The sequence below is a fragment of the Strix aluco genome, chromosome 13 (assembly GCF_031877795.1).
Source record: "Strix aluco isolate bStrAlu1 chromosome 13, bStrAlu1.hap1, whole genome shotgun sequence".
Classification (NCBI taxonomy): Eukaryota; Metazoa; Chordata; class Aves; order Strigiformes; family Strigidae; genus Strix; species Strix aluco.
Genome location: NC_133943.1, coordinates 3,900,426 through 3,926,921, shown reverse-complemented (window position 1 = coordinate 3,926,921; position 26,496 = coordinate 3,900,426). Strand labels below are relative to the sequence as shown.

General features: G+C 41.1%; 1 protein-coding gene across 9 annotated transcripts in view; it reads left to right on the top strand.

Moving 5' to 3' along the window:
* Positions 1–17,885, top strand: part of MACROH2A1 (macroH2A.1 histone) — a 46,807-nt gene extending 28,922 nt beyond the window's left edge. For 5 of the 9 annotated variants that reach the window (XM_074838791.1, XM_074838789.1, XM_074838795.1 and 2 more), the window contains 4 exons: positions 3,704–3,803; positions 9,290–9,379; positions 12,581–12,755; positions 17,143–17,885. In XM_074838791.1, the coding sequence (XP_074694892.1) occupies positions 3,704–3,803; positions 9,290–9,379; positions 12,581–12,755; positions 17,143–17,308 (531 nt within the window). In that variant the 3' untranslated portion in view covers positions 17,309–17,885. Of the gene's footprint in view, positions 1–3,703; positions 3,804–5,290; positions 5,382–9,289; positions 9,380–12,580; positions 12,756–17,142 lie in introns of those variants that run through there. The other 4 variants (XM_074838793.1, XM_074838792.1, XM_074838794.1 and 1 more) reach the window with 3 other exon arrangements.
* The last annotated feature ends 8,611 nt before the right edge of the window (positions 17,886–26,496 follow it).

The following is a 26,496-nucleotide window of genomic DNA, read 5'->3' as shown; positions in this document are numbered from 1 at the left end:
AAATCACCTTTTCTTTCTCTGTTGCCTTCCCCATTAGCGAAATGGAGATACAGTTACACTCTTCACATGGATGGTGGGAAAGCTTAATGTGTTAAAACATTTCGAGCTTTTCCATTTGAAAAGCAAAAATACTCGTATTAATCACAGTTATTTCATTTTTTTAATTTGTACATACAGATTTTCAGTGTACTTTCACATTCTGTGTGTTCTTAATAAACTACAGTGCAAACACAGAAACCTGAAACTGAAAAAAGACAAACAGTCAGTGACTTTCAAACCTCCTGTGACATCCTTGAACACCTTTACAGCCTGTCTCTTTGATCTGCAAAACCACTATCTGCTAGATCAGGAAATAATTTACTAGGTGCAGAGAAGGAAGAAAATAACCCTGTTCTTAGTATCACGTCATTCATAAGTGTTTAATGGGAAAATCTTTTTCTTGGCTGCATGTTTGCAGAAGGGAAAGGGAAGGGGTTTATTTGCAAGAATGGCTGTTCATCCTTCTAATATCTCCAGATTTAATTACTGAAAACACAAATGAGAATGTTACAAACCTGGGTACTGTTCTGTTTTTTAAAAGTACTGTTATTGCTTTAAATCTTTAGGTAACTGCTGACTTTCAGCTAGAAATTCTTAGAGGTCAGGAAATGGCAAAGAACCCTTCAGTTATACCTGTAAAAGTGTATTAGTGCTACACTAATTAAGTATTAAAATCTAGTTAATAGGTAAATGATTGCACATCCTACAAGTGACATCCCAATGGAAACACGGTATTCTGCACATTAACTAGTTTGTTTTTTCTGAGACAATTACGGAGTAGAGGCAGAGTTGTAAGACCTCGAGCCTAAGCGTTAGGGTTTGGACTTTCAGAGAGACCTCAGCTTGTTGTCTGCAACAGGCATCTTCAGTTTTCTCTATGAAAATCATACCAGAAAAAGTTCCAAGACTTTAAAGGTAATTTTGTCTGAAATAAGAAATGCAAAGCTTGGCTCAGAAAGTACTCACGGATGTGCTAAGTGCCATCTGCATTTTATCTAACTAACATTTGATTTAAATGTTACCTAAAGTTATGTCCATTCTTTGTTGCACATGTATATGCAAGTTGTTCCTATTTATTTTTTTTTTTTAAAGTGGCCCTTCATGCTTCACACTATTGGGTAGTAAAATTGAGCAACTACGCATTGGAGGATTTAATTCTACAGGAAAGCATCTGATTTTTTTTAAATTGTTTTTGGCAATTGGATAGCTAACAGCGCCTTGACCAGTAAATGCAAAAATTAGCAAAATAATACTCAGCTGCCAACACGTGCTGTCAATGATGGGCAGCTTTTTAAGCATTTCGTTGTTGCTGTTAAATTGAAACTTTAATTATGAGCTGGTTGCTATGTAAATCCCATATATGAGTAGGCGCAGAGGTAGATTAAAGGTCTGAAACCAAAATGGTCTGCAGCCAATAGATCTGGGGCAAAAGCTTGTAGAACACAGAATTAAGGATCAAAGAGACTCACCTATAAAATGAACAAAATCTGCTTAGGAACATACTAAAATCTCCACAAAACAGTCTTTTGGTGTGTGCATGTGTTTTGTTTTGTTTTGGTTTTTTTTATTTCAAAATTCATAAAGTTTCTTTAACATTTTGGTTTGGTTTGATTTGACTTTTTTTTTTAAACAGCAGTTGCTTGTAGTCAAACTCAAGACTCAAACTCAAGTATGAATAAGTCGCCACATGTGAAGTATTAAAGGACTCTAAGCTATTTGGAAAGCAAGCTTTCTTAGGTTTTATTACAAATTCCTGAACAGACCCGTACTTAAACCAGGGCTGAATTACACTCATTTTTAGCCAAAATCACCCTATTTTGAGGGAACATAGTTTACTCAAGCAACATATGCAAATTACACGAAATTGCAGGCTTTTAAAAAGAGAAAGAAGGTCAATTCATATAATCACATGAATGAAATGGAAATAATTTTTTCATAAAACTTAAATATATGGATGTTGGCCTCCTTAAATGACCCGTTCACTTGTATTAGTTACATGAATTGGCTCATATTCCCTGTGCATAAACTCACATACACACGGAGAAGATTGGAAGAATTAAGTTTACAGAATGTGGATTACAAACCAAGAGACAAAATTCAGTTATTAATGAGATTAATTACCATGCCTGAATGTATATGTTATGCTTCATTGGTTGAACCCAGCGAGCTTTGGATTAGAAGGAAAGCCTGGCTTAACTGCAGCTGGCTTCAGGACTTGCATAAATGAACGAGAACTTTCTGTTTCATAGTTACTTTCCCTATTGCCTAATCAGCTACTGAAACAATCACCTTAATGCATGTTGTAGACAGAAGCATAATTTCTGATGTAGATAATGTATCTCCCTATATGAAAGAGTCTGGAAAATTTTTTGCACTTTAGAGTGCTTTAAGTTTTGACAGCAGTAAACTTGGTGCACGTGAAATCCAACATTGGCTACGAAGCAGTGTCACAAACCCCTGTCACAAAGCTTCCTCACATACCTGTCAGCTACTGCAGTTTTGCCTTTTGCCAAGTTTGGCATCAAATTGCCTCAAATTACGGAGCTGTTTCTGCGGTGTGGGGTCACATACTATGATGAGACCCCTGAACTGTCAGTAGTAAGCAAATTGTGCGCTTACTTTACACCTCTAAGCACTTCCAAAGAAACATCCTCGCTAGTATGGCATGGCAGGATCAGTTTGTTACCATTGCTGGTTTTTTCCTTGACTTCTTATTTTATACACTAGTTTGTAAGTCTTGCTCAAAACGTGTTGCTAGAAGTTGAAATCTGCACTTCCTCCTACTTCATTAATTCTTCTTTTATGAACACAGAGTGCGGCTGTGAGGTCAATCTCTAGATATCTGTGCTAACTTCCTCACCTTACTGTAGGGCCATAAGAAATCCTTCTGATTTTGTAATGATTCAGACAGCAATTGAGAAGCATGCTTTAAATACAGGGAGGGGCATTAATGAGAGGAGTTAATGGCCATTAGTGGCTGGGGTTAAAAAAAATCTCTGTTTTCATCAATGACAAAAGGAAGTAAAGCAAATAAAATAAAAACTAGAAGCAATAAGCACCTAATAGTGCTGCTTACAGTACTTCACCAGCCATTCACAAAGGCAGCAGAACTGTGCAAATGAAAACTGAGGTGCCTGCGGTGCAGAATATGGTGATCACTGATTAGGAAAGAAAAAGAACCGTGTCCCCTTGTTAGAGTGGAGGAATCACTGGAGACCAGTGTGTGCTCTCTCAAAGATACGCTCGTGTTTGCTGGCTTAAAGGAGGAGGAGCAGCACCTTTTATCCAGCGTCAGTGCTGAGTGGTCATGGCACATTCCTGTAATTGATATGTAAGAAAGGATTAGGGTGTCCTTCATCTGTAATTTGAGGAGAAGCAAATACCCTCTGATAATGCCAAAATAAGAATCCCAAATAGTGGCCAGCATAAAGCCAAACCAGAGCTTGTTAGTAGGTACATTCACATCCTCCCAGTGTGAACAGTGTTTGAGTCTTGTGTTTGCATTTTTTTTGGATAATAACCCTCCCTTATGACCTGCCTTTTATTTTGCATATTTGTTTGCAGTGATGCTATCTCCATCTGTGTTGCAAAGCTCACTTTTCTGCAGCTTCTCTGTGATTTCCCAGCTGTCCTGTTATTTCCCACCTCATGCTTTTCTTTTCAGCTGAACCTTATTCACAGTGAAATCAGTAATTTAGCCGGCTTCGAGGTGGAGGCCATTATCAATCCTACCAATGCTGACATTGACCTTAAAGATGACCTAGGTAAATGGGGCATGGGTTGACACAACTAACGGTCACATGGAAATTATGGAACCCAGAATTTACTCTCTAGGGCTTCATACATTTAATAAGAGGAGAAATTTAAATCTTTCAGGTTTCATTTTGTTGAAGAACTATATTCAAAAGACTTTTTCACCAAATCTGAATACTTGCAGCTATTGCTAGTCTTCAAGTTGATTTCAGTTAAAACAAATCACTTAAATTCTTTTCCATAATGATCATATGTGACTGTTAGCTATTTTGGGGGGTTTCTTATTTGGATACTTTGAGGACTAAAATACTTTTTTGTCAGGTTGTTTTCAAAATAAGCAGTTTCTCCATTCTCATGGCAATCTTGGTTTTTTTTCTGATACTCAGTAGGCATACATTTTTTTTAAAGAGGAATGATTAGATAATTACCTGTCCCAAATCTTTCCTACCTTGATTTCATGTTTAATTCAGTCAAATAATTTGTTTCCATTATGCTTCAATTACTCCCTGTCACTTTCACATTCAGCTGAAAACAAATACAGACATTATACCAACACTGAACTTGTAGATACTGTCATAAGTTGGTGCATTGCTTTTAAAGCTTGTCTTGTTCCAGATTGGGGGGGGGGGGGGAAATCCCCCTTCAACAAAAGTCTGTTCTTCAGCAAAAGAAAAATTAACTTTTATGCATTATGTACTGCCTTCCCTTATTTCATTATACCTGCTGCTCTGGTTTTTTTAAACTTCCTTAATGGAATACAACCCATAATTCTTGTAGTACTGCATTTCCTATGGGAATGTACACAAGTAATTTAACAAGAAAAAGACTTAAGAAGGCTAATTTTTAAATCAGCCTTTCTCAGAAATATGTATATTTTTACAAGTGTCTCAGCCATTCCAACACATAATCAGAAAATATGCCTTACCTTTAAAATACAGGATTGATCATTTATATTTTTTAAAGCAAATTCAGTATGACGCTGTCTGCAAATACATGGTTTCCTCCAGATGAAGGAGACTGTCATTTTTAGAAACAAAATGATGAATTGCCGTACATATGAGGATTAGTGCCTGTCAGCTTATTTGTGCTGACAAAATGGAGAAACTAGTTATTTTGTTTGGTTTGATGATCCTGAATTTCTTTTTTTAAACAGATTCCATATTTTAGTGTCATGCTCTGTGGGGAACTGGTTGTTCTAGGTTTCTGCAAAGTGAAATGGGTTATTAGCTGATTTTAAAACTTTGGAAATGGTCTCATGTGATTGCTCTGACTTGTCATTTTAACATTTATTTGATCATGTCATACTCAATATTCCTCCTCCTGTTCCCTACACCCCTTTCTCTACACACACCTGCACACACAACTCAGCATACTCCTTTGGCGCAAGGTTTGGAGATGTAAAGGTAGGAAAATATGGACGTTGGTACATGTGTAAATGTAGAGCCTGTGCTGGGTCTCTGTCCAACGTGGTTGATATACATCTGTTTACCTGTTGTAGTTGCAAGTTGTACAGGCTGACATTGCCACGATCGACAGTGATGCTGTCGTTCACCCGACAAACTCTGACTTCTACACCGGTGGTGAAGTAGGTAATGGAAAGTTCAGTGCTGCGGAGTTTGTATGTGTGTGCATGGTCAATCAGCAGCCACAAGCTTGTTGTAGCTATGCAGATTTGCATTCATTTCTCACTTCCAGCAGTCCTGACTGATAATAAAAAGAAATGAATAATTGCGAACTCAGTAGGCATTTTTGATGTTTATCTCCAAATCAGACTTTCAGAAGTTAGAATAGAACGCACCGCCAAAATTTGAAGTGCAGGAACAGTACGTTCAACGCAGGCATGTGACCAAGGAAAATGAATTACCGCATTGTTTGTTTGACATGTTAATTGCCTGTCTTGAATGTGGTTTGAGGCTTGATCTTTAGATTTCTAACCAGTTCCAGTACACCTTCTCCATGCCAAGCTTCAGATGTTCACATCTGACGTGCTGGATCTAGCCCATCTATATTTTCTGAACTCTTAAGATTGGTTAGGGTTTTTTTGCGTGTTTCACCTTGTGGACCGATTACCTTCCTGGCCCTGCTCAACGGTCCTCACGCCCACAAGCACACGGCTAGTGACGCCACGGACGCTTTTCAGGCGGTCGGTCACGTAAGCTACATTGATGAGAGAAGGCACGATAGAAAACATGACAGACATCTTAATTCAGTATCTTAAGTGTCCCCTGAGTAACTCTTAACTTAGTAATACCCCTCTCTGCGTACAGTATTTTGAAGGATTTGGTGAAAGGGAAGCAGTACTTTAACTGAACTGCCTTGGTAATTTGAGAAGGCAAATCAGAATTTGGGCAGAATACAGAAGTTGCTGGTAAGGGTGATGACCCACCATGCTTAAAAAGAAAGAGTCACCTGCTCCCAGCCTCTGTTCTACGTCTCCTCTTAACCCCATCATCGCTGTGCGGACAGTCTCCCTCCACGCCTGAGGCCCCGTTTCAGTGCTGGCTTGGGGGGACACGCGTCCAGCTGCAGAGCTGGTGTCTCCTACAACACCCACTCGTTCCAAAGGGGCTACTTGCTGAGTAACATGCAGACAAATGTAGCTCTGTAGAGCCTGTGGGGCAGGAACAGCTGTGACTTGGCTGGCTAAACATTATGCAGAGCCGTTAAAATAAATGTGTCATAATACCCTGTATCTGAGGAATAGGCTTCTAAAGTCTGTCAGACCCATTTAGCTAATGTGCTTGTCTCCTACCCTTTGACAAAGAAATGTTTTCCTACCCTACAAAGAAAATTGTGTCTTGAAGCTGTACTGCTCGTTCCTTAGTGTAGGTTCCTGTTGCCTCTGACTGCTGTAAGAAAGAATAGAAGTGCACAAATGCTTAGCTTCCAATGATTAACTTTTACCCATCTAAATTTTTTTTTTAAATTTTTGTTGTTTTTTTCCCTAACAATTTAAATGTACTGGGGGCTTATTCTGAGAATTTTAGAGCCTAAATTTCTGCTAACGCTGTTTTCAACACTGATACCAATGCCTGCTTGGAAAGCATGAGATAATGATCTTATTCTCATGGGAGTGACACATATTTATGCCTGTGAGCAAATAAGCTACTAACCTTGAAGCTGTGAAGCAAGACTTCCATCAAGAAACTTGCTAATGTAGTGGAAAATGGTTAAATACAGTATGTCCTTTCCTAGATGACACTAATTTACAACATAGTTCTGAAATACAATTTCAATATAAACCCTCACTGTTAATCAGAAGAACATAGTTGAGGAGTAAATGCAGAAAACCTTACTGATTCATACCAAATACTACTTTTTCTCTTCTTTGTAGCAGATCTGCAAGGAGAGCTCAGTGAAATAAACTGACAGGGCTGTTCATTGCTTTTAATTATAAATTAATTCCCAGTAGAAGGGAAAAAGCTGATCCTTCTGGATTGAATTAAACCAAACTAGGCTAAATTCCATTAAATGTACAACAGCTTTGCAATGGCAAAGAAATGACCTACTTAATAGATCTTTTCTGTTCCTAGGTTCTGCGCAAGGCTTAATTATGTTTCTCCTTGAAACAAGAGAAATTAAGGATTATGAATGTCATGGGTTTTAGGACTGATCTGAGTTCATGGACTCAAGGGGAATATAACCAGAATATATACAAATATAAATAGGACTGATATGGAAATATGTACAAGGCGACTATAACTAGAATGGAAGACTGTTTCTCTCCCTCCCCATCCCTCCTCTGTCAGAGTGATGGTACAAGACCCTGGTGTCAGCCACGTCTGCTGGACTGGTGCAGCACAGGGCGCTGGGCGTCGTGCCGTCTGGCGCAGCGCTGCCTTTGACGGGCAGCACGTTTCCCAGCACCTCCGTTCTGGGGTGGATCTCCTTTCCTAGCACACTCTCCTAAGACATCTTGCTGCTACAAATAAAGCCATTACTGTCTTTTCCAAGAGATTTGTAAGATGGTGCCCTCCGCTCAATTGCACAGGGATAGGTAACTTTATGAGTTTCTGAAAATTCTTAGTCAGGAGTTTGTCTGAATAAACCTAGACCAGAGTATTTATATAAAAAAGCTTAAATGAGCACAAAGAGTGAATTACGCTCTGACCTACGTGGTCTGACCTTGTAGCCCTGCTTTTGGCAAACGCCCATTGTGAATTGGTTATGAAAAAAAGCAAAAGAAAAGGCATACATTTTTTAATTGTCCTCGGCTTTTGTACCCCAAAAGCAATAAACTGCCAACAGCAAAATAGAGGCAGGGTCACAGAGTCAGTTTTTGAATGAACAAACAAATGCATTGTTTCCAACTTTTAATCTTCATTTTGGAAGAAATTTAGCAATAGTGTCAAAACAAAAGCATCTTGCGGTCCTCTTAGTTCTTAGAGCTATAATCCTATTTAGTAAACTGAATCTTGGAGGAGGGGCTCTGCTTCCTCGAGCATATAGTATGTGCACTTCCATCAGAAAATGCATTTTTTTTCTTTCTTCATCAGTGAAAGTAAGGGGTTTCACCAAATAAATGTCTAGATCTTTAGAGATTGTAGTTCTGAATTTTTGGAAATCAGTTTTCAAAGTAATAAATCAGAGCCTTTATGATATCACTGCTTTTTACTTATTACCTTTATAATTAATATGCACAGTACAAAATTACGTGGGTTGCTTATGTAGTTAGGAAAATGCTTTCTTGGGCTGTTTTTTTATATTAATATTTAAAACTAGAGCTGCAAAATAAGATCTAAACCATTTAGTGATGGACTGCCTTTGTAAACAGCATACCTTTTGGTTGCCCTGAAACACTGCACAGCTCTTCTCCTCCCAGAATGACTTTGTCCAGCTCCTTAGCTGTAGTTAGAGAAGTTCATTGGAGGAATATGTTCCTTAGAGATTCTCCTTATTTCTGAGGCTCTTCCTCTTGGTTAAAGGTGGCTCAACAAGCTGGGCAGTTACCAAGTAAAGCAGCCCGCTGCACTCACGAGACTGTTTCATTCCTGGTGCCACCTGTTGGGGTCAGGGACCAAGATCAGGTGAGTTTCAAATTCTTATTGTGGCAAATGGCTCTTTAAAACAATTTGTAAGAGAGAGGGGAAATGAATCTTAGGGGAAGGAATTATGAACCTTCAACCACTCTTGAGCTAGCACATTCTTCTGGAACATTTCACACTAAGAGATGCTCATGATAAGGAAGGAGGTAGGGATGTCATGTCAGATGTTTTGACATTAAAATCGGAGTCTGAGAATGTTAGCGAGGGATACCGATGTGAGGTTTTTGGGTTGTTAGGGTTGTCTTTTTTGGTTTTTTCTTTCTGTTGTTGTTGTTGTTGTTTTTAATGACTAGCTAATTCTGAAGTCCCAAAAGGTTTAGATCTTACTTTGCAGTCCCCAAAAAACGTTTGGGCAGAAAACTCTAGAGTGATGTAATAAAAAATAATGATGAGTCGCATGTCTGCTGTGGAAACCTGGGATCAGAGGAGTAAAATAACAATTCTCTGTTCAGGGAGCACTTTGGAAAAGAAAGGCGGCAAGGAGTTTGTGGAAGCTGTCATTGAGCTTCGCAAAAAGAACGGGCCGTTGGACATAGCTGGAGGTGAGGTTCTGCGCTTCGGAAACCTGCGAACAAAGCGCGGCGGGCGCTGGCCTCGCGGCAGGCGGCTGCCCTCGGTGCCCTCAGCCAGCCAGGCTCCTTCTAGTGCAACGCGTGGGCTCGTGCTCTCTCCAGACAACTTCTATGGGTTACGTGATATTTGTATTCTCCAGAGTTAAAGTATGCACGTTGCATTTTAAGTAACCTTTACCAAAGCATCTGGGAAATGGTGTAGTGATGTCATGTTACAAGTAAAAGCAGGCTATTCACAGGTACATGCATACACAATGAATGCTGATTATTAAGGGCACAGTTCGGAAAAGCAATTAATGAGATGCTTATTTTTCAGAAGAGTTGAGCCCAACTCTGTTCAACATCTGCTTTGCTGAAATGCCACTGACTTTCACTGAACTTAAGCACGTGCTTGAAGTTAAGCATCTGCTTGGGTACTTTGTTTAATCAGTGCCAAAATCATCACTGTAAAAGCTTACGACTTTTTGATGCCTAGTTATCAAAATTTATGTAATATCTGAGAAAAATCTACTATATGAGTAATAAAGTTTGGTAATGGCGATACATAATTTTACACCATCTGTGAAATTGCTGATACATGTTGTTCATATAGAAGGCTGATTCTGCCATCTGTGTTTATGCTATAAAAATAAATACAGTGTGCGCGGTTTTGTAAACGAATTCTAACTAAAGCTGAAGGGGAGATGTAAGTCTTCAGCTCTGACAGGAAAAATTACAACTGTTTACTTCTGGTGCTTAATACATTGGGGTTTTTTTCCTTGCTTTTTAAAATTTTTAATAAGTTTTTCTTGGAATTCTTGTTCTGCAAAAATATGAAGAATCAATTTTTTTTTTTCTCTTACTCTGTACAGTATTCCTTATCAGCCCAGACCAAACTGCTCACAGATAGTTTGTAAGCTGGAGAGAAAAGAATTTTTTTCTCAGCCATCAGTGCATCCCTCAGATATGAGGGCTGCTTGGCAGTCTTACCCCGTGGGGAGCACTACGCCACACCAGGAGAAACTGGCTGTCAGGGACTTGGTGGAGAGTCTAGAGAAGAATCGATATACATCAGTTCCTCAGTCATACGGATATCCAGTTTTCAGATTTCTCAGTTATATGGGTATCCTTTTAATCTACCAATAACCAGGCTCCTTACCTGGAATATAATTGTAACTAGCATAGAATGTGTCCGTGGTTCTCTTTCTGTTTCTACAACAAAAGCGTAACTTACTTCCCCTTTCAGATCATTTGCATTTGAAGCAAGGGACTGCAAATGGAAGTAAATTCAAATTTGAAGGGCTCTTGGTAATTAACAGTTGTCCTCAACAGAATCCTAATGAGTTAATTAATGATTACCCTAGAAAACACTCCCTGAGAAATATTAAAGTCGATGATGTGTATCAATACAGTATTTTATTCTTTCAGGATGAAGTTATTATCCACATTTCACATCTGACTAGAGATATGTCAGCTACTTTTAATGGATTTTTCTTGGATTTATGATGTATTCTGAATCTGCCAACATTTTAGTTGCACATTATGACAAATTAACGTTGCCTAACACTGATGCTATTCAACACGTTGAGAATCTTCAAACCCATAAGAACATAAATGCTTGTGCTTCCATTGTCCTTCAAAATGTACTATTCTGATTAACCTCCAGTCACAATGCCATATGGCAAAGTCGATTTTCTCTTTCCTGCAGCAGCTACAGGATAGTATCCATATGTGACGATTGTGCTCCAAGAGTTATTTCTTCTATAGTTAAATAACAAAATGCCTCATAAACATTCCAGAATGGAATAGAGGATTTCTGGCCTCTAAGCACCTGATTTTTTTAGAACATTTTTTCAAATTATTGGTATTTTTATTATTGTTTTTCAAGACATAAGCTGCCATTTTATACCTACACTTTTGTGGCCATGTATGATTATATCCCAAAGTGTGTGTGTCAGGGCGCTGACTCTTTATGAAGGTTCAGTGTATGCTCTTGTGAGATTTCAACTAGGTGTTTTTCCTCCCTCAGCTTGTGATTAGGGGTGTTTTTCTTCCTTTTTTTTTTTTTTTGTTAACAAACCGCAGTTACAAGTTTTTAATTGCAACCACAGACCTGTGAGTTCAGAAACGGCAGTGATCCTCTTACCCCATTTTCTGGCAAGCAGAGCAGAGTCTGTTGTTGCTCTGGGATGGGAACTGGTGAACCCAGAATGTGTTCTGCTGGGACAAGGCCTCTTGTCTGGAGAAGCCCTGACTGTCAGTAGTTTGTGGGCAGGTTCTGCTGCATCCTCTTAGTCCCCACATGTCCATGGTAGTGTCGTGGTGATAATATACAATTAGCATGGTAAAAATTCTTCTTCGTTTCTTTGTACATGCAAGGCCTTGCCTGTGATACATAAACAGTGTGAATCAAACATTGTAAATCTATAAATGTATCCTCTCCAACCATCTGTCAAGAACATGATGAAAGAGATAAAGTAAAACCAGCATTGTTTTAAGTGGTCGTGGATGACCCATACACAAAAAAGCTCTAACAAGACCAGGCCCAAACTCGAAATCTCACCAAACGTCTTCTTTACAGTTACTCAGAAACAAAGCTGGAAATTAAGGAAAAATCTAAATTCACCTCTTTTCCAGCCTTCCTGACCAGTTTGCAGAGCACTAGTAGCTCTGAACGGATCCAGTCTGCGCTGCAGTGTGATCAGAAGCCAGCTAAACAAACTGTATTTAGCAGGAGTAGCTGAAGATCACACAGGTTATAACTCTGTGCGACTGTCCAGCATCGTGATATTTACTGTAGCTCTGTAATAAGCTGAACCAAAGCGAGGTCATCCCTTGAAGGGTTTGTGTTCTAACAGAGTACTGCCTTTTTCCTTACACGTTACACAAGTTTGCACAATCCCCAATATAAATGTGTTTCCTTTGATGTCAGCCATGAATTCTTGCTCTCTCTAAAATAAGCTCGATTATAGCTATGATTTATAAATTACCATCGCAAAGTGCAGCTGGAAATGGAAAATACAAAGTCTCTGTAATCATGTTGTTATATTTTCAGGCTCTGTGATTTGTAATCTAAAACATTCCCAGGGGCTAAAGGAATGTCTGTCAATTGTTTGCTATCGTAATCACATATGTACTCTTTTAATCCTAAAGAGAGAAGAACAATTATGTTTCACTTTCGTTTCTTACTAGCTGTTGTCAGTGCTGGCCATGGATTGCCTGCGAAATTTGTGATCCACTGTAACAGCCCAGGTTGGGGCTCAGACAAATGTGAGGAGCTGCTGGAAAAGACGGTGAAGAACTGCTTGGCTCTGGCTGATGAAAAGAAGCTGAAATCAATTGCATTTCCTTCAATTGGCAGCGGCAGGTAAGGCTGTTACACAGACCTGATGCCAAATAGGTCATGTTTTCTAAACGCTGTACTATATGTTCCAGTCCCTTCCCATGTACAGAACCCATTGCTACAGTGCTGACTTTATTCTTGTTCATTTAGATCAGTTCCCTAAATGAAAAGTTTGTTCTAGGTCTGTTCAAGCTGTGCACGGAGCCTGCAGTATTCTGAATACTAGTTCAGCTTTGGCAGGTCTAGCTGTGATCCCTGTAGAGTCTTAAAGCATACAAATAAGTTAAAGAGCATAAAATGAACTTTTAAAGAGGATATTAAAAGAGTTTTTTCAGACTATCAATTTCTTCAGATAAATTGGGGATGTGGAGGTGAACATGAAGAAACGGGGTCTATTTTACCTAGTTTTAGTGCATAATTAAACTTACTGCAATATATGTCTTAGGATGGCCAGAAGTCATAGCTTAAGCAGCATAGTTTAAGCAGCAAACCCAAAGTACCCTGATTCCCAGGATTTGCAGAGTCACTTCAAGCTGAATTCCGTGCAGTTCACATCATGGGCCTCGTTCAGAAGCAAAAGGCCTTAAAAGCCTTTGCCGAGGTCTTTGAAAGCCAAAGTCTAAAGTTAAGGTCCTCTGGCTTCGTACAGGATGCTCAGTGCCTTCGAGGGTTGGATCACGTTCTGAAGAGTCTGAACATGGACTACGCTTTTAATCTGAGGCTCTTGGGTTTGGGGTGGGGAGGGAGGTTTGGAACACTTTGCCCGTAATGATGGCTTGGTATGAAGACCGAGGGCCAAATCTAGGCTGAATTTACAGTTCTGTTTAACCTGAACAACTGCCCCTTTTGAATTTGCCAGACGTTGGCTGATGTACAGCAAGAATATTCTTCCCATTGTGCCGTGTTGCAACACTGGATTAATTCCTGCCTATTCTGTGGGTTAGGGGAGGAAGTGCTGTTTGAAAGACAATAAAGAAATAGAAGTTTCACTAGGATAATAAGCTTAAGCGACTTGCATCAGATGAAGCTCCAAATAAGGGTAATTTGCATGGGTGTCATTTTAAGGAGGTAACACGAGCCTACTTTGTGGAATGGTAAAGAAATATAGTGGAGGGTTCATAGAGAGCTGTTGAATTAGCTGTCAGATTCACGGGCTAGTCCATACGAAGAGCAGCTCTGAACTGCTCTTTGGGAGGAACCAAATTCCTCCACGGACTGTGGAGTGACTGTGGAATTGGTTACGTAGGTGCCTAAAGCAAGACCATGTCAAGGATCTTCCACAGAGCCCTTTCTTTTCTGGATAGCTCCCAGCAAAGAACCATTCCCAACCCTGGCTGCGAAGCAGTTGATTGGTGTTGGAAGATGATGAAACCCTTGAATAATCGTGAGATTCACATCCTGTTATGAAATGTGGTTACTGACAGGCAAGGTCTGTGGCCGAGTTCTCCACTTGGCATATGCACGTCGTTCTCACTCAAGCCAGTTGAAGTGGTGCTTTAAAAAGATGGAGAGAGATCAACAGGCTTTGAGAAATATATGAGGTTGTGTATTTTCCCTTTTTTCTCTTAATCAGAGATATTCAAGCATAAATTAATTTTGGAGAGAAAAGAATACATTCTGACAATACTCTTTACTTGTTTTTATGATGTCAGAAGCGTTAAAAAAAATAAAAGTAAAGCTTTTAAAGACAGCAAATACCAAAGACACCACATGTATGCAGCTGTTCTGGTACAGACATCTGTCAGGCAGACATCACCCAATAAACCCACATAAACAGTTTCATTCTCTTTTATAGTTGAGGAATGGGATTACATGAGGGCAGTTCAAATAAATCACGGAGGGAAATAAAATAGCATACTTGTAGATTCAGTGGGCCAGATGCTCAGCTACAGCCAACTTGTGGAAAGCACAAGTTGGGTGCTGTACAGAGGTAGCCTGGAGTTCAGTCTGGTAGGGCCAGCAGGAGAACAGGGGAAGGAGAGTTGAGGATTGAACGTAAAATCATCCTCAGAGTAGGGATTTCATCCTGACTTTGATCTGAATTGACACTAGCTTGGCTAAAGTCTCCAACTGCCTTTTCACAAGAATTTAACTCAGACCGGTAGATCAACACAAGAGGCTTCTGTTTCTTCTTGCAGCCCACACATGGCCGTTGGGTCAGTGCCTTTCTGCTGATTTTTCTGCTCTGTCTCTTTCCTTTCTTTCGAGACAGTGGTCCTAAACAATTTACTTTAATCAGCTTCCCTGCACACCTGCCTCCCTTTGACCAGGCTGCTCTTCTTCCCTTTGCCCCGTTGCGACCGCCTTGCTGGAACACGACTGAAGTGGAAGTCGTAGGACTTCGGAGTCCCCTGTGAGCAATTCAGAAACGGCCTATACCCTGATTTTGATGCTGGCCTGCGTGACAATTCCTGCTGAGGAGCAAAATTCCTCAAAGATCTGCTCAATGTATGCCAGGATGCAGCATTCCTAAGTAACTAGCAAGTGATCCGATGTGGAGGCATGCTGAGTCTGTGTCTTTTTCTCTATGTAAGCCAACAGTAGGAAGTAACTCATGTCAAAACTATGCTCTCAGTTGATTAACTTGTCACACAGCTAATTCTCCCTGACCAGCTCGGTTGGCTTTGGAAGAGTACAAGGTTTTCTCACAATGCTTTTTCCTTTTTGTCTTCTTAAGTAAAAGAAAAAATTGGGCATTTTCAGAAAAGAAAGAAACAGCATGAGCTATTTCATGTCATCATTTTTGAAATATCACAAGCATTATCTTCAGGCAGCATGTATAATATCACATTACAGGCAGCACTACCACAGAATTGCTCTCGGAGTGTATTTTATGGTAAAGCAATGTGCAGTACGCGGGCCATGACACAGGCAGTTGCCTTTCTCATTTTGTGTCCTGCAGCATGTAACGAGAGGGAGAGTACAACAGCGTTTTATTATCAGAGTCTGGTGCTTCAGTGAGCACGTGCTAAGTGATGCTGCACCTGCTAGTGCCAGAGGTGAATTTAGCCCAGCTTCTTCGAATTGCTGAGGAAACTCCGAGAAGCTCGGCCATCTGTGTAATCTGTAAATTATTAGTAGTGTTAGTAGTACATATCAGAAAGTTTTGACCATCGTACATCTGTAAGTGCGTGTCAAGGAACCAGGTGATGTTCCACGGGCTCTTTCAAATTCTGTTTGGGTCCTACTCATAGCAGCGTGCTCAGGCTTCGGCCGGGGTGAAACCCCAGGCTGGGAGTTTGCCGTGACCTCTAAAACTCACAGTTCAGGTCACGGCTTTGTTCAGATCATTCTGCTTGTGCTTGACCTGTTTTGAGATTAGATGAAACTTTCAGACAAGGGCTGCTAAATAAAAATGTGAAAAAGCTTGTAAGAAGGGTTCCCAGATTAGGCACTGAGCTTTGAAATTCAGTCACGCAGTTTTGTCATTGGAGAAAGCAGCAAGGGTTGTTCTGTTTGGCTGTGGCTTCCCCAGAAGAAGGGGGCAGGAGCCTCTTCTTTAGGCATTGCTAGAGGAGTAGAAAGGCCTCTGGTGTTCCGATCTCTCCAGCTGATACCAAGCAGATGTCTTTCAAGATACTTTTCTCAGGACTGTGCTTACTTTGAGTCAGCCTGTAATTAAAAAGGATGTAAGGAGTGGCGGAAGTGTTGCCGAGGTTGTGATTAGAAAAGCCTTCAAGTCCCTTAAGTGTGTCCTCAGCCCTGACACAGCTACTTTGGCTTCCCAAGCTCAGTAAAGTTAGTCTGAGCCCATCTGGGCAAGGCTCACTGTGCCCCAGGAGAGCAGCCTTGCTCACCATCCTTTTCCCACCACATTTGAAATGGTGAGGGTGTTGCCAGGGGTGTTTCTCACCACCAGACTACTACAGCTCGTTCTCTCTTCAGTCTGCTGCAAGGCTGTACAAGTAATTTCTTTAATTTTGTGCTGTATTATTAACCATTAATAGTGGTAAAACCGTTTTATACTTTGTGTCTATTCATGCTTCATTTTCTACATCAGGTTCTCTGGCCCTTTTTATATTTCTGGAATGGTTGGTTTGCTTTCGGGACGGGTTTGACTCTGCAACTCTTAACATACATGCTGCTTTCCTGAACGCTCCAGGCTGTTGGGTTACTTGTCTGTTAAATAAAAATAATTGACCCATCGGATTTGTAAGGTTCAATCCATTAACGTGTGAGAGCTCTGTATTCATATTTTGGAAGTGCTTTTCTTCTGTTTGAACATTTTTAGTCTTGCCTAAACAAACAATTTTGTAGCTTCTAATTCAGACTGTAAACACCAGCTTTGTAGCTTTATTTACTGTGCTGCAATAGAGAAAAGACGGAGCATTCCCTGCGAGGTTACACCATCAAAAGCTTGTTCAGCAAGTCTTTATTTTCTTTCTTTTTTTTTTTTTGTCTCTCCTCCTAGAAACGGCTTCCCAAAGCAAACGGCTGCTCAGCTGATCCTGAAAGCCATCTCCAGCTATTTTGTGTCAACAATGTCCTCTTCAATCAAGACGGTGTACTTTGTGCTCTTCGACAGCGAGAGTATAGGGATATACGTGCAGGAAATGGCCAAACTAGATGCCAACTAAGCCTAGAAAGCAACAGTACCAGCCCCCCCTTCTACCCATCGTCCTCCCCAACTCCTTAACTCATTGTGAAGCAGAGCATCCCTTATTTTAAATTTTGCTCATCTAGGGGAATAAAGGTGGATCTTTTTGTTGATTTTTTTTTTGTTGTTTTGGGGGTTTTTTTTGTTTGTTTTGTTTTTACTTTCTAAAATGTTTTATGTTGGCACTGATAGTTGGCATTACTGCTGTTAATGCACTGTATACCAGGCATCGTCTGAACTTAGTGTAATCTAGGAGATTTTATAGTTTTATTTTAATGAAGTATGGATTGAAGCAGAAAGCTGGTAGGAGTATGTAGTCTTTTACTTGTGAAAGAAACGGGCCGACCCTATTTTGTAACTGTGTTGTGGTGCTTTATCAATACATGGAGTGGCGTTCCTTTCATTTTTTAAAAGAACAGATGCTATAAACCTAATTTGTGTTTGTTTATTGTCTTAATGATAAATCTGGAAGAAAAAATACAGAAACCCTGTTGTCCTTAATTATATTTACAATTTTGAAATTGTGTGAATTGATTTAGTAAAATGTTTGAACTGTTGCTGTTGGTGTACTCGAATTAATTTTTCCCTTAAACCTTCATTTTCTAAATTCTGAAAAGTTAGCGACAAGAGGGATGAGAAAATACAGGATCTGAACCAGGGGGTGGACAGGTGTGTGGGGCTGCTGGGTGTGTGCCCAGCACCACTCGCAGTCAGATCCCTTTCCCAGGAGCTTTCAGACTTTCCAGTTGGTGCTTCAGCTCCTCCCAGTTAGAATCTGGCTTAGCTGGCTCTTCAGTTGGGGAGGTTGAAGCCTTTTAGATCAATAAGGCCTAGGATTTTTTTGAACTAGTTCCAGTATTTAATATTGGCCTGTTTGAAGCCATTTTGTATTTTTTCCAGAAATTTATGAGCCTGGTTTGTATGGGTTGCCATATCATTTGCAGCTGAAATCCATACCAATGTAAGCCTTTATGGGTTTGTACTTTGAGAAAGAAGAGGTTACGTGTTCAAAAGCTGTTGCATACAAATGCTCTCTGAAGAGAAAGCTCTTCCTTTGAAGTCTTTAGCCCACTGTCTAGAGTAGGCACACATTTTCCATCACTGTTGAAAACTTCAGTTTCTGCTAAAACAGGGCTTTACAGCCACTCTGGATTGATCCAGAGCAACAAGAGGACCAAATCTGACTGACTTCTCAGTAATATATATTATAATATACATATAAATATACTCAGTGTATTTATCCTGAATACCAAATATTAAAAATGTGTAGCTTAAGCTCCTGCAAGAGTTTGGGTTTTTGTGTAGAAGTCTAGATAGTTGCAGCTTTCAAGTGGACTGCTGTAGAGGAACAACAGCAGCAACACTAGAAAACAAAATTTAAAATAACTTATTCTAAACATACCCAAACTTAAAAAGAACAAAGAGTAAATTAATTTTGTGCCTGCAATACATAATGTGTTTGACCATAGTACAGGCTCAAATTAAAATTTTTTAAATGACCAAAGTGCATCTGGTGTCATTCTCCAGAGACAGCAGTTCAAGGGGCAATAAATGAAATAAGATGCAGTACTTTAGCATTTAATTGTGAAATGCATGTTCGTAAAGAAAACTGAAGCTGCACTTCCCACAAATTTCACTAGGTGTCACTAAAAGGATTGAAAAATAGAAAAAAGCCCAAGTGAACAAGTACCTGAGGAAACACTCGGTGCAAGAAGGGCCCTAATTTTTTCAGCAGAGAAGGGAATTTTTAACACAGAAGGAACATGCACATCAAACTGAGTGTCCAGATTACAGCTTCTTGGTCTGTTTGCACTGTAGAATGTACTGTAATATATAAAGTCTTGGGGTTTTAATCAAAATTTTAGTGAAAAGAAAAAAAATGTGCTTGTCAACAAGTATTTTCAAAGTAGATAAAAGTACAGCCTGCCATGGCAGTTAATAAATCTTTTACTCTGCTACACCATGCTGGGAGGGTCAACTTTTGTCTTTCAACTCAGAAGATCTCAAAGCAAACTGTACTGTAATTCAAATCACATGACTTGCTGCTTCTGGCCTCCCATCTCCCCCTGCTTGTTTAGCCACCGGCCCTGGAAGAGCTCTGCTGATTTCCTCAGGACTGCTGGTGATGTGCCCTTCTCCTTGCTCCAAGTCAGGTCCTTTGCAAAAAAAATTGAAAAAATAAAAAATAAGGGCCCTGACAGCTCCCACCTGATGGGAGTCTCTCAGCACCATGTCCCAGTGTGACCAAAACCAGTTATCAAGGATTTTTTGCATTGCCTTGGCCAAGGAGAATGCAGAGAGGGCCCAGGAGCGTTCAGACAGTCTCTGCTAATTCTAACTCAGAACTACAGACCATTTGCAGTGTCAAAGCTGGTCTCACGGGGGCATCGCTGTATTTCCTTCTGTTCCCATACCAGCGCGTTCTCTTTTTCCTCAGCGTTCATCCAACAGCCCCTAAACCCTCAGTGTGTTCCCGATTCCGTGACCCAGCAAGTGGCCTCGAACCACAGCGCAGCTCCTAGCGAGGCGGGTCAGCCCGGAGGAGGAGGAGGGAGCCGACCTCCGATGCCTCCCCACCAGCATTCCCCCATGGCTCCACAGCCTGGAGAACGCTGCTCAGGTCCCAAAATCCAGCAGGCTCTGTCAAAAAAAAGCCAGAGATCCCAGAACAACCTTGAACTCGGCCACATGGGGCAGCCCGAGTAGATTATGGCTTATATTCAAGAACCTAAAAAGTAACATATCAAGTTACATGCATAACAAGAAAAACAGAAGAAATTCCTGTTAACATGTGCACTGTGGCCAGGCCAACATTACTTTGGGAATCTCCTTAGCATTTTGGTTGTTATAGCTGAATGTGCAAGCTCCATTTGCAAAAAAAAAAAAAAAAAAAAAAAAAAAAAAAAAAATCACACTTTGGGAAGGCCACATATGGAAAAATCTCAGTGAAAGTGCCTTTACAGCTTGTTCTCTTACTGGCAAGTCCATTATGGATTTTCACTAAAAACAATGGTTAAAATAGACATTATCTCTTTAACTGTTTCAATACTTTCAAAGGTTAAAAGCATTTTGTGGCCAAGAGCATTTTCAATTCACCATTTCAAGTCCTGCTCCCCACTACTTGCTTTTCTACTTCTAGTCGACTGACTTCTTCCACAGTAGAAAATTCATTGTAATACTGTCCTTAGGGTGCACCAAATTGTGTAACTTTAGAAGTTCCCTCTGATTTTACAGCCTATCATCCTCCTGAAGCTTTCCTCATTCTAAGTTGTCAGCCCACATGATTTGTTGAGCTGGTATAATTACCCTGCCCCAATCATGGTCAGGTTGCCAGGCTGGGTTGGAGCTGCAATTAGCTGTTGACAGGTTACTCTGCCCCAGAGAGGAAATAAGCAAAAATGCAAGTTTGGGGTCATTTTTCCCCACCTGAAGAAGAGTTCATAACCACACTCATCTGCCTTTTTGAATCCTTGTGTCCTGAAATCCATTTTTTGAAACCCCAGAAACTGAGAGCAATGGATAACAACGTTTGTGTAACCTTTACTTTTCGAAAACAATTTGGGAGGGACAGATTATTTGCCAACAGTAACATAGATGCGTCTTCTGGATGGTTAATGCACTGATGGACAGGTTAGACTTTCAGTTTCATGTTACATTCCACTGAAACCAGCCCTCCATACTTCACAAATAATTTAAGATTCAGTAATAAATCCTGCTGCGTTTCCTTCAGCTCCTTCCTGGATGTCAACTTTTTGGAAGTTTAGATTTAGCGTTTTGGCAAATTCAGAGGTACACCTGCCTGCAGCAGCGACTGGGGCATCAGTCAGGGTAAGGTGGCCGGGCAAGGACCAACCCTGACAGGAGGATTTGGTGCAGATTTCCCCCTGTTGTGATCCCAGTTCACAGCCTGGGGACCCCACTGCCCCCCGCTTTCAGCCAAGCGGGCAAGCGCTAGCAGGATCATGCTGTGGTCCTTGCTTTAATCATCAGCATTTAAACTTCCAGGATAATTAAGAACAAATAATTGTTCTAATTGTTTAAGACTAATAAATTATGGATTTTAAAATAACACCTGTTTTTTAGATTAATAACTCTTAAACTGTCCAGAAACCGACCACTAATGCAGCTGCCTGCGTACTAAATACTCTCTCCCCTTACGGACAGCTCTGGTTGCCAGTGGGTACCGAGTTCAACCCAGTGCCTCGACCTAAAGAGTCCAAGAGCCTCACTGGCTCTTCCACATCCCTGCCCTGAAGGTGGTTTCCAGCTTTACACCTCAGTTACAACCATGCTCTGAAACTCATCCCCTGGGTGAATCAAGCCCCACTGGCGAGGTCACACTGGGAGAGGTCCCATTTTCTGGCCGTTAGGACATGCCAATATTTTAGAGCACTTCACAAGGAGAGGTCTGACATCTGGTGAGAGTGATGGGTTTCCTCGTAATGCTCCATTTAGCTGGTTATTTCCAGATTATGTTGGATTTCCATTTGCTACACGTACATTTTCAAAGAAATGCCTGCAGCTAGCATCTTTAAGTGCCATTATAACCTCAAACATCAGCTACAAGACACAGGATGTTACTTTCCAAGCCCACATTCAGTTGCTCCTGCACTGTTTTTCCCCAGGTATTGATCATTCTTCCCACAGACCAATTAGCACTCTGATCATCTATTGAATGATCTCTCTCCTCTGCTACAAATCAAGAGGGCCCTGCACAGGCTCCCTCTTAACTGTCACATCACAGAAATACAGCATGTGGTACGGTAATGAATGCACTGATGGGACAGCGTCAGAACATCTGTTCTCCAGAGATTTGTCATGAACAAACGCTCCCATGTACAAGATTTCATCATAATTATAAAATGTCATTCAGGGGCTCATTAGGAGCAGCATCAACATAATCATAAGCATAATACAAAAATATAAAAAGATAAGTATAATAGCTAGATAGGAGAGTTTGTAATCTTTCAGCCTCCAGATGTGCTAAGGAAGAGTCAGTAAAATGGCTGTGGTTTTGTACAGGTGCAAGAAAGACTAGAATCGGACTGACTAGGTGTGAGCAAAGCACTTTTAGAAATGCTTTTTTCAGTAAAAAAGGGAATCGGGAACCTTTCTATTTGTAAAGTCGCCAAAAAACAGAGTACATGCATCCGATAGCTGGAGAGATTAACAATTTGGAGAAAGTACCCCTAAAGGGAAAATAACACACAGACAAAACGCAGGTACCATATGCAGGCTGAAACAGCATTAGCCAAAGAGGCAAAAGTTTGCAAAAAAATAAGGCTCTGATTTTCCAGCATTCATTAACACCAAGTTTTTGTGAGCTCCCTTCCCCTTGATCCTAGCTAAAATTGGGTTTTCTAGCCTGAAAAATAGCACTGACAGGAGCTGCAGGTGCCTGAGTTCTTGAAGATCAGGTCTGTAGCCTGTGGCAACTAGTCACATACTCTGCTCTACGATGGTTTTTCAGAGGACAGTAATACCTAAAGTTGTAACAGCAACTCGGAGGGAGCAGAATAATTGATAGGCCTGAAGAGTGCAGGTAAGTAGAAGGATTGTATTTATATCCCTGGCGTGAAACCCAATGGGAACCAGGCTATTGCACTCTGGCTAAAGTGCTTGAAAATTGCCACCGATTCCTTTTTGTGTCGAGTTCTTCAGAGATTTAGTTCATTCCTCCATAGAATCCTACTTAATGCCTCCACAACTCATGTTTAACCATTATCACTAGCAACCCGCTCGTAAATGCTTCTTCCTTGTCAGATTCCACGAGCAGGAATCAAAGGGAGATGATACTGCTGTTTCCTAATACAAAGGAAGGAGCGACAACGTTTCACAGCATAGCCTATGAAATCCCAACTCTTCCACACTTTTTCACCAGCCTGGTTAACGGAAGAAATTTGATATTTTTGTACCTTGAAATGACTAGCCTTCTTAGGCTTAGGAGAATAAATTAAAGTTGAGCCAAAGTATGCCTCAGCTGCAGCGATGGGCAGATTGATTTGCTTTCCATCTGGGAGATTAAATTCCACTGCCAAAAAAATGGCACCGGCATAATTAGCTGTCAGTCAAGTTGCAAAGAGACAGACTATATGGGATAATTGAAAGCCCTGCAGCTTCTCATTACATACTACAGTAGCCCTATTTGCAAATTTCCACCTTGAGGAGGTTCTCTGAACATGGTCAGGATTGTGCGTATTCCTCCTGGCACATTCTTCTGAAGTGAAGCGGGAGTATTGTGCAGGGATGGATTAATTTTAAGTAAGTTTCGCTTAACCTAAGTTGGTTATAATATATTTGTCAACAGCCCCTGACAGCTCCACTAGGCTTTAATTGCAAGCAAATCCAAACAGCTAGAAGGAAACGGTAGGTCTTCAACTCTGGTTATGCCCAGGGGACACCTTTATAGGCATAAAAATCACCTCCCTCCTTTTTGCTTTCTTTTCTCTTCATGCACTAGCCCTCCCTCGTGAATTCTCTTATTCAGCAAATTGTAATTCATAATGAACCTATCAGTATGCAATATTGGCTAAAACAATTACAAACATGTATGTTTTATAAATCAACTCTTTCCTCCCCCATTTTGTGAGGCTTAAGCATGCTTCAGCTGCGTGTACAGGAACATTTAGGAGAAACAAGTAGCTCTGATGATGGGCTCAAGCCTTGCTGAAGGCTGTGGGGATGTCCTGGCAATGGGGCAAAAGGCAAAAAGGGCCCCAAGAGTAAAATATATCACAGCTTTTATCCTAACACCATAGGGAATATGTAAAACAGATTTTTCTTCTGAGTATAATGGGAGCCAGCACCAACTGCACTCTTCTTTTAGGACAAGATGCACTTTCAGCCACTCTTCCTCAGTAACTTCCTTACTCACCAACAAAACAGAGAATTAGGTCCATCGCACTCACCAATTCCCCATGTTTTAACAAGAAACAATTACTGCCAGCTCTGGCTGAACGCCTCGGCCATCCTTCACTGCCCAGGGGAGGAGGCAACTGTGCCACTTGCCTTACAGCTGGGCGTTATCCGATCCCATCTGCACTAATTGGGCTTTTCTGTATCCGAGGTGGGAGGGGATGGGGGAGATTTTGTGGACTTCACCTGCTTTGGGCAGCTTCAAAGTTCTCCAAACCAGAAAAGTTACTGCTTCCCACAGAAGAGGGAGCCAGTGTCACACCTCCCACATGGCTCCAAAACCTCTGAGCTAATAAAGCCCAGCCTAATACACTAATAACTCTTCTTAAACCAGAGCTTTCATTATAAAGTGTAATTTATGTTCACCTTTAAGAGCACCACAAACCTGAGCCCTCTTACGGGCACAGATTTGCCTCTTGCCTCCCTGCAGCACTTCCTCGAAGCTGGGAGTGTTTCCAGACCCGACAGGACTCACTGGTGTGAACTGGGAGCCAAACTGGGAACAGAACAGGTGGTTCATAAAATGACTAAAGCTGAAGTAACTAGCTTGCTGTTGTGATGTGGTAGAAGACTGGCTTGGCACAAAAAAGCAAGAGAGAAACTGCAGAAAATGGTGTGAAACTATTTCTGATTATTCAGGCTCCATCAGAAATATAAACATGCCAATCTACTCCTATGTCTAGAGGGAGTGAGTCAGGATTTAGTACACAGCCAGGTCTCACACTGGCTTATCCTCACGTATGTTAGGAAAGGGAAAATTGCCCCTCTTGTCTGTGCACAATGCCCCTTTATGATTTATTAGACAGTCCTCCTTTTTTGCCTCAATTACTCACTTCAAAAGGGGGTGGAAATGGGACATTCCTAGCCCTAATACTAAATGCATGTAGTCAATAAAAAAGAAAAAACACTGAAAAATGTTTAAAGGGAGGGTGCTTAAGTTATTGCAGCCCTTGGGAGCATTAATGTATGTGCCAACAAGTTACTGTATGTGGCTTTAACATGCTTATTTATTCTGCTGTGCAATAAAACTCTGTCTTAAATAGTGCCAAAACCTGTTTGCCATGGCAACCCCTCATCACACATGTGTTCCAGTAGTACTTACAAGCACCTTCTTAAAGAGAAATACACAGCAGGATGAATGGCTTGTGACCTTCAGGGCATTTTACAAAGTTTTAAGCACCCAAGTAAATATTACTTTGGACTGAAATATTTCTTCCAGGTATTTTTTTTTCTTTTTGAGTAACTCTTTAAGCAGTGAAGCAAAGCTTGTTCCTTGCTCACTTCTGTCCAAGTGGAGCTCTAATGACTTGGACAAAGCACAGAGCCTGGTTTTTACCTGGCAAGTCTCAGGTGTTGCCAGTTGGCTGGGGAAGCATGGTACAAATCAGCTGGGCTTCTATAGTTTCAAGTGCACTGCAGCTGTTCCTGGTGTAATTAGTCATCCTTTGTACTGGCACAAGAAAATAGATGTTTTCCCTCCTCCCATCTGCACTAAATGTTTGCTCAGTCTAGCCACTGGCCTTTGAATCCAAGTGTGCACGTGTCCATAATAAAGCCACATAATGCTAATGTTACACTTTGCAGTTCTGCAAGCGCCCAGCCCAGGAAAGGGTTTGATGCTGGGTCCTGTTTCCACTGCCTAATTTACTGCTGTGCCTTGATGAAACTAGAGAGACAAGCTCATTTCCCACAGCATGGGAAGATGCACTCCTGGATCCAAGCAGCAAATTGCATTAAGTGGAGTAGGTACAGGTTCACCTGCTAAACTATCCTCCAGCTACAGGACTCTGCAGTGTGGGGATCCCTGTAGGACCCCAGGTTCCTCGACTGCTCCCCTCTCAGCTGTCTGACCATGATATCTCAGCCAGACACAGCACTAAAAGAACCAGTTCCACCACCTTTCTGGTTACAAATTCCCAGTGGCTCAACAAGCCAAGCCTGATCTGCACTGGCCATCTCTTATCATCATTAGCTGTTTGTTCTGCCAATGCATCTGTTGTAGACAAGCAGCAGCAGTGGAAGGAGCAGGCAGGCAGGTTCTGCCCAGGGAGTGGAGTGAAGATTTTGGAATAATTGGATCCTCAGTGGGGTTGCCTCAGGAAGGCTTAATTGCCAGGAGTTACCCCATCTGCCCTTCCCTCCTGCCCTTCTTCTCACCCACTTCCTTTTGTGGGGTTCACATTCCTTCCCTTCCCAAGTGTTATGTCCTATTTCCCAAACTCTTCGCAGGTCTGTACACTAGGATACTGCACC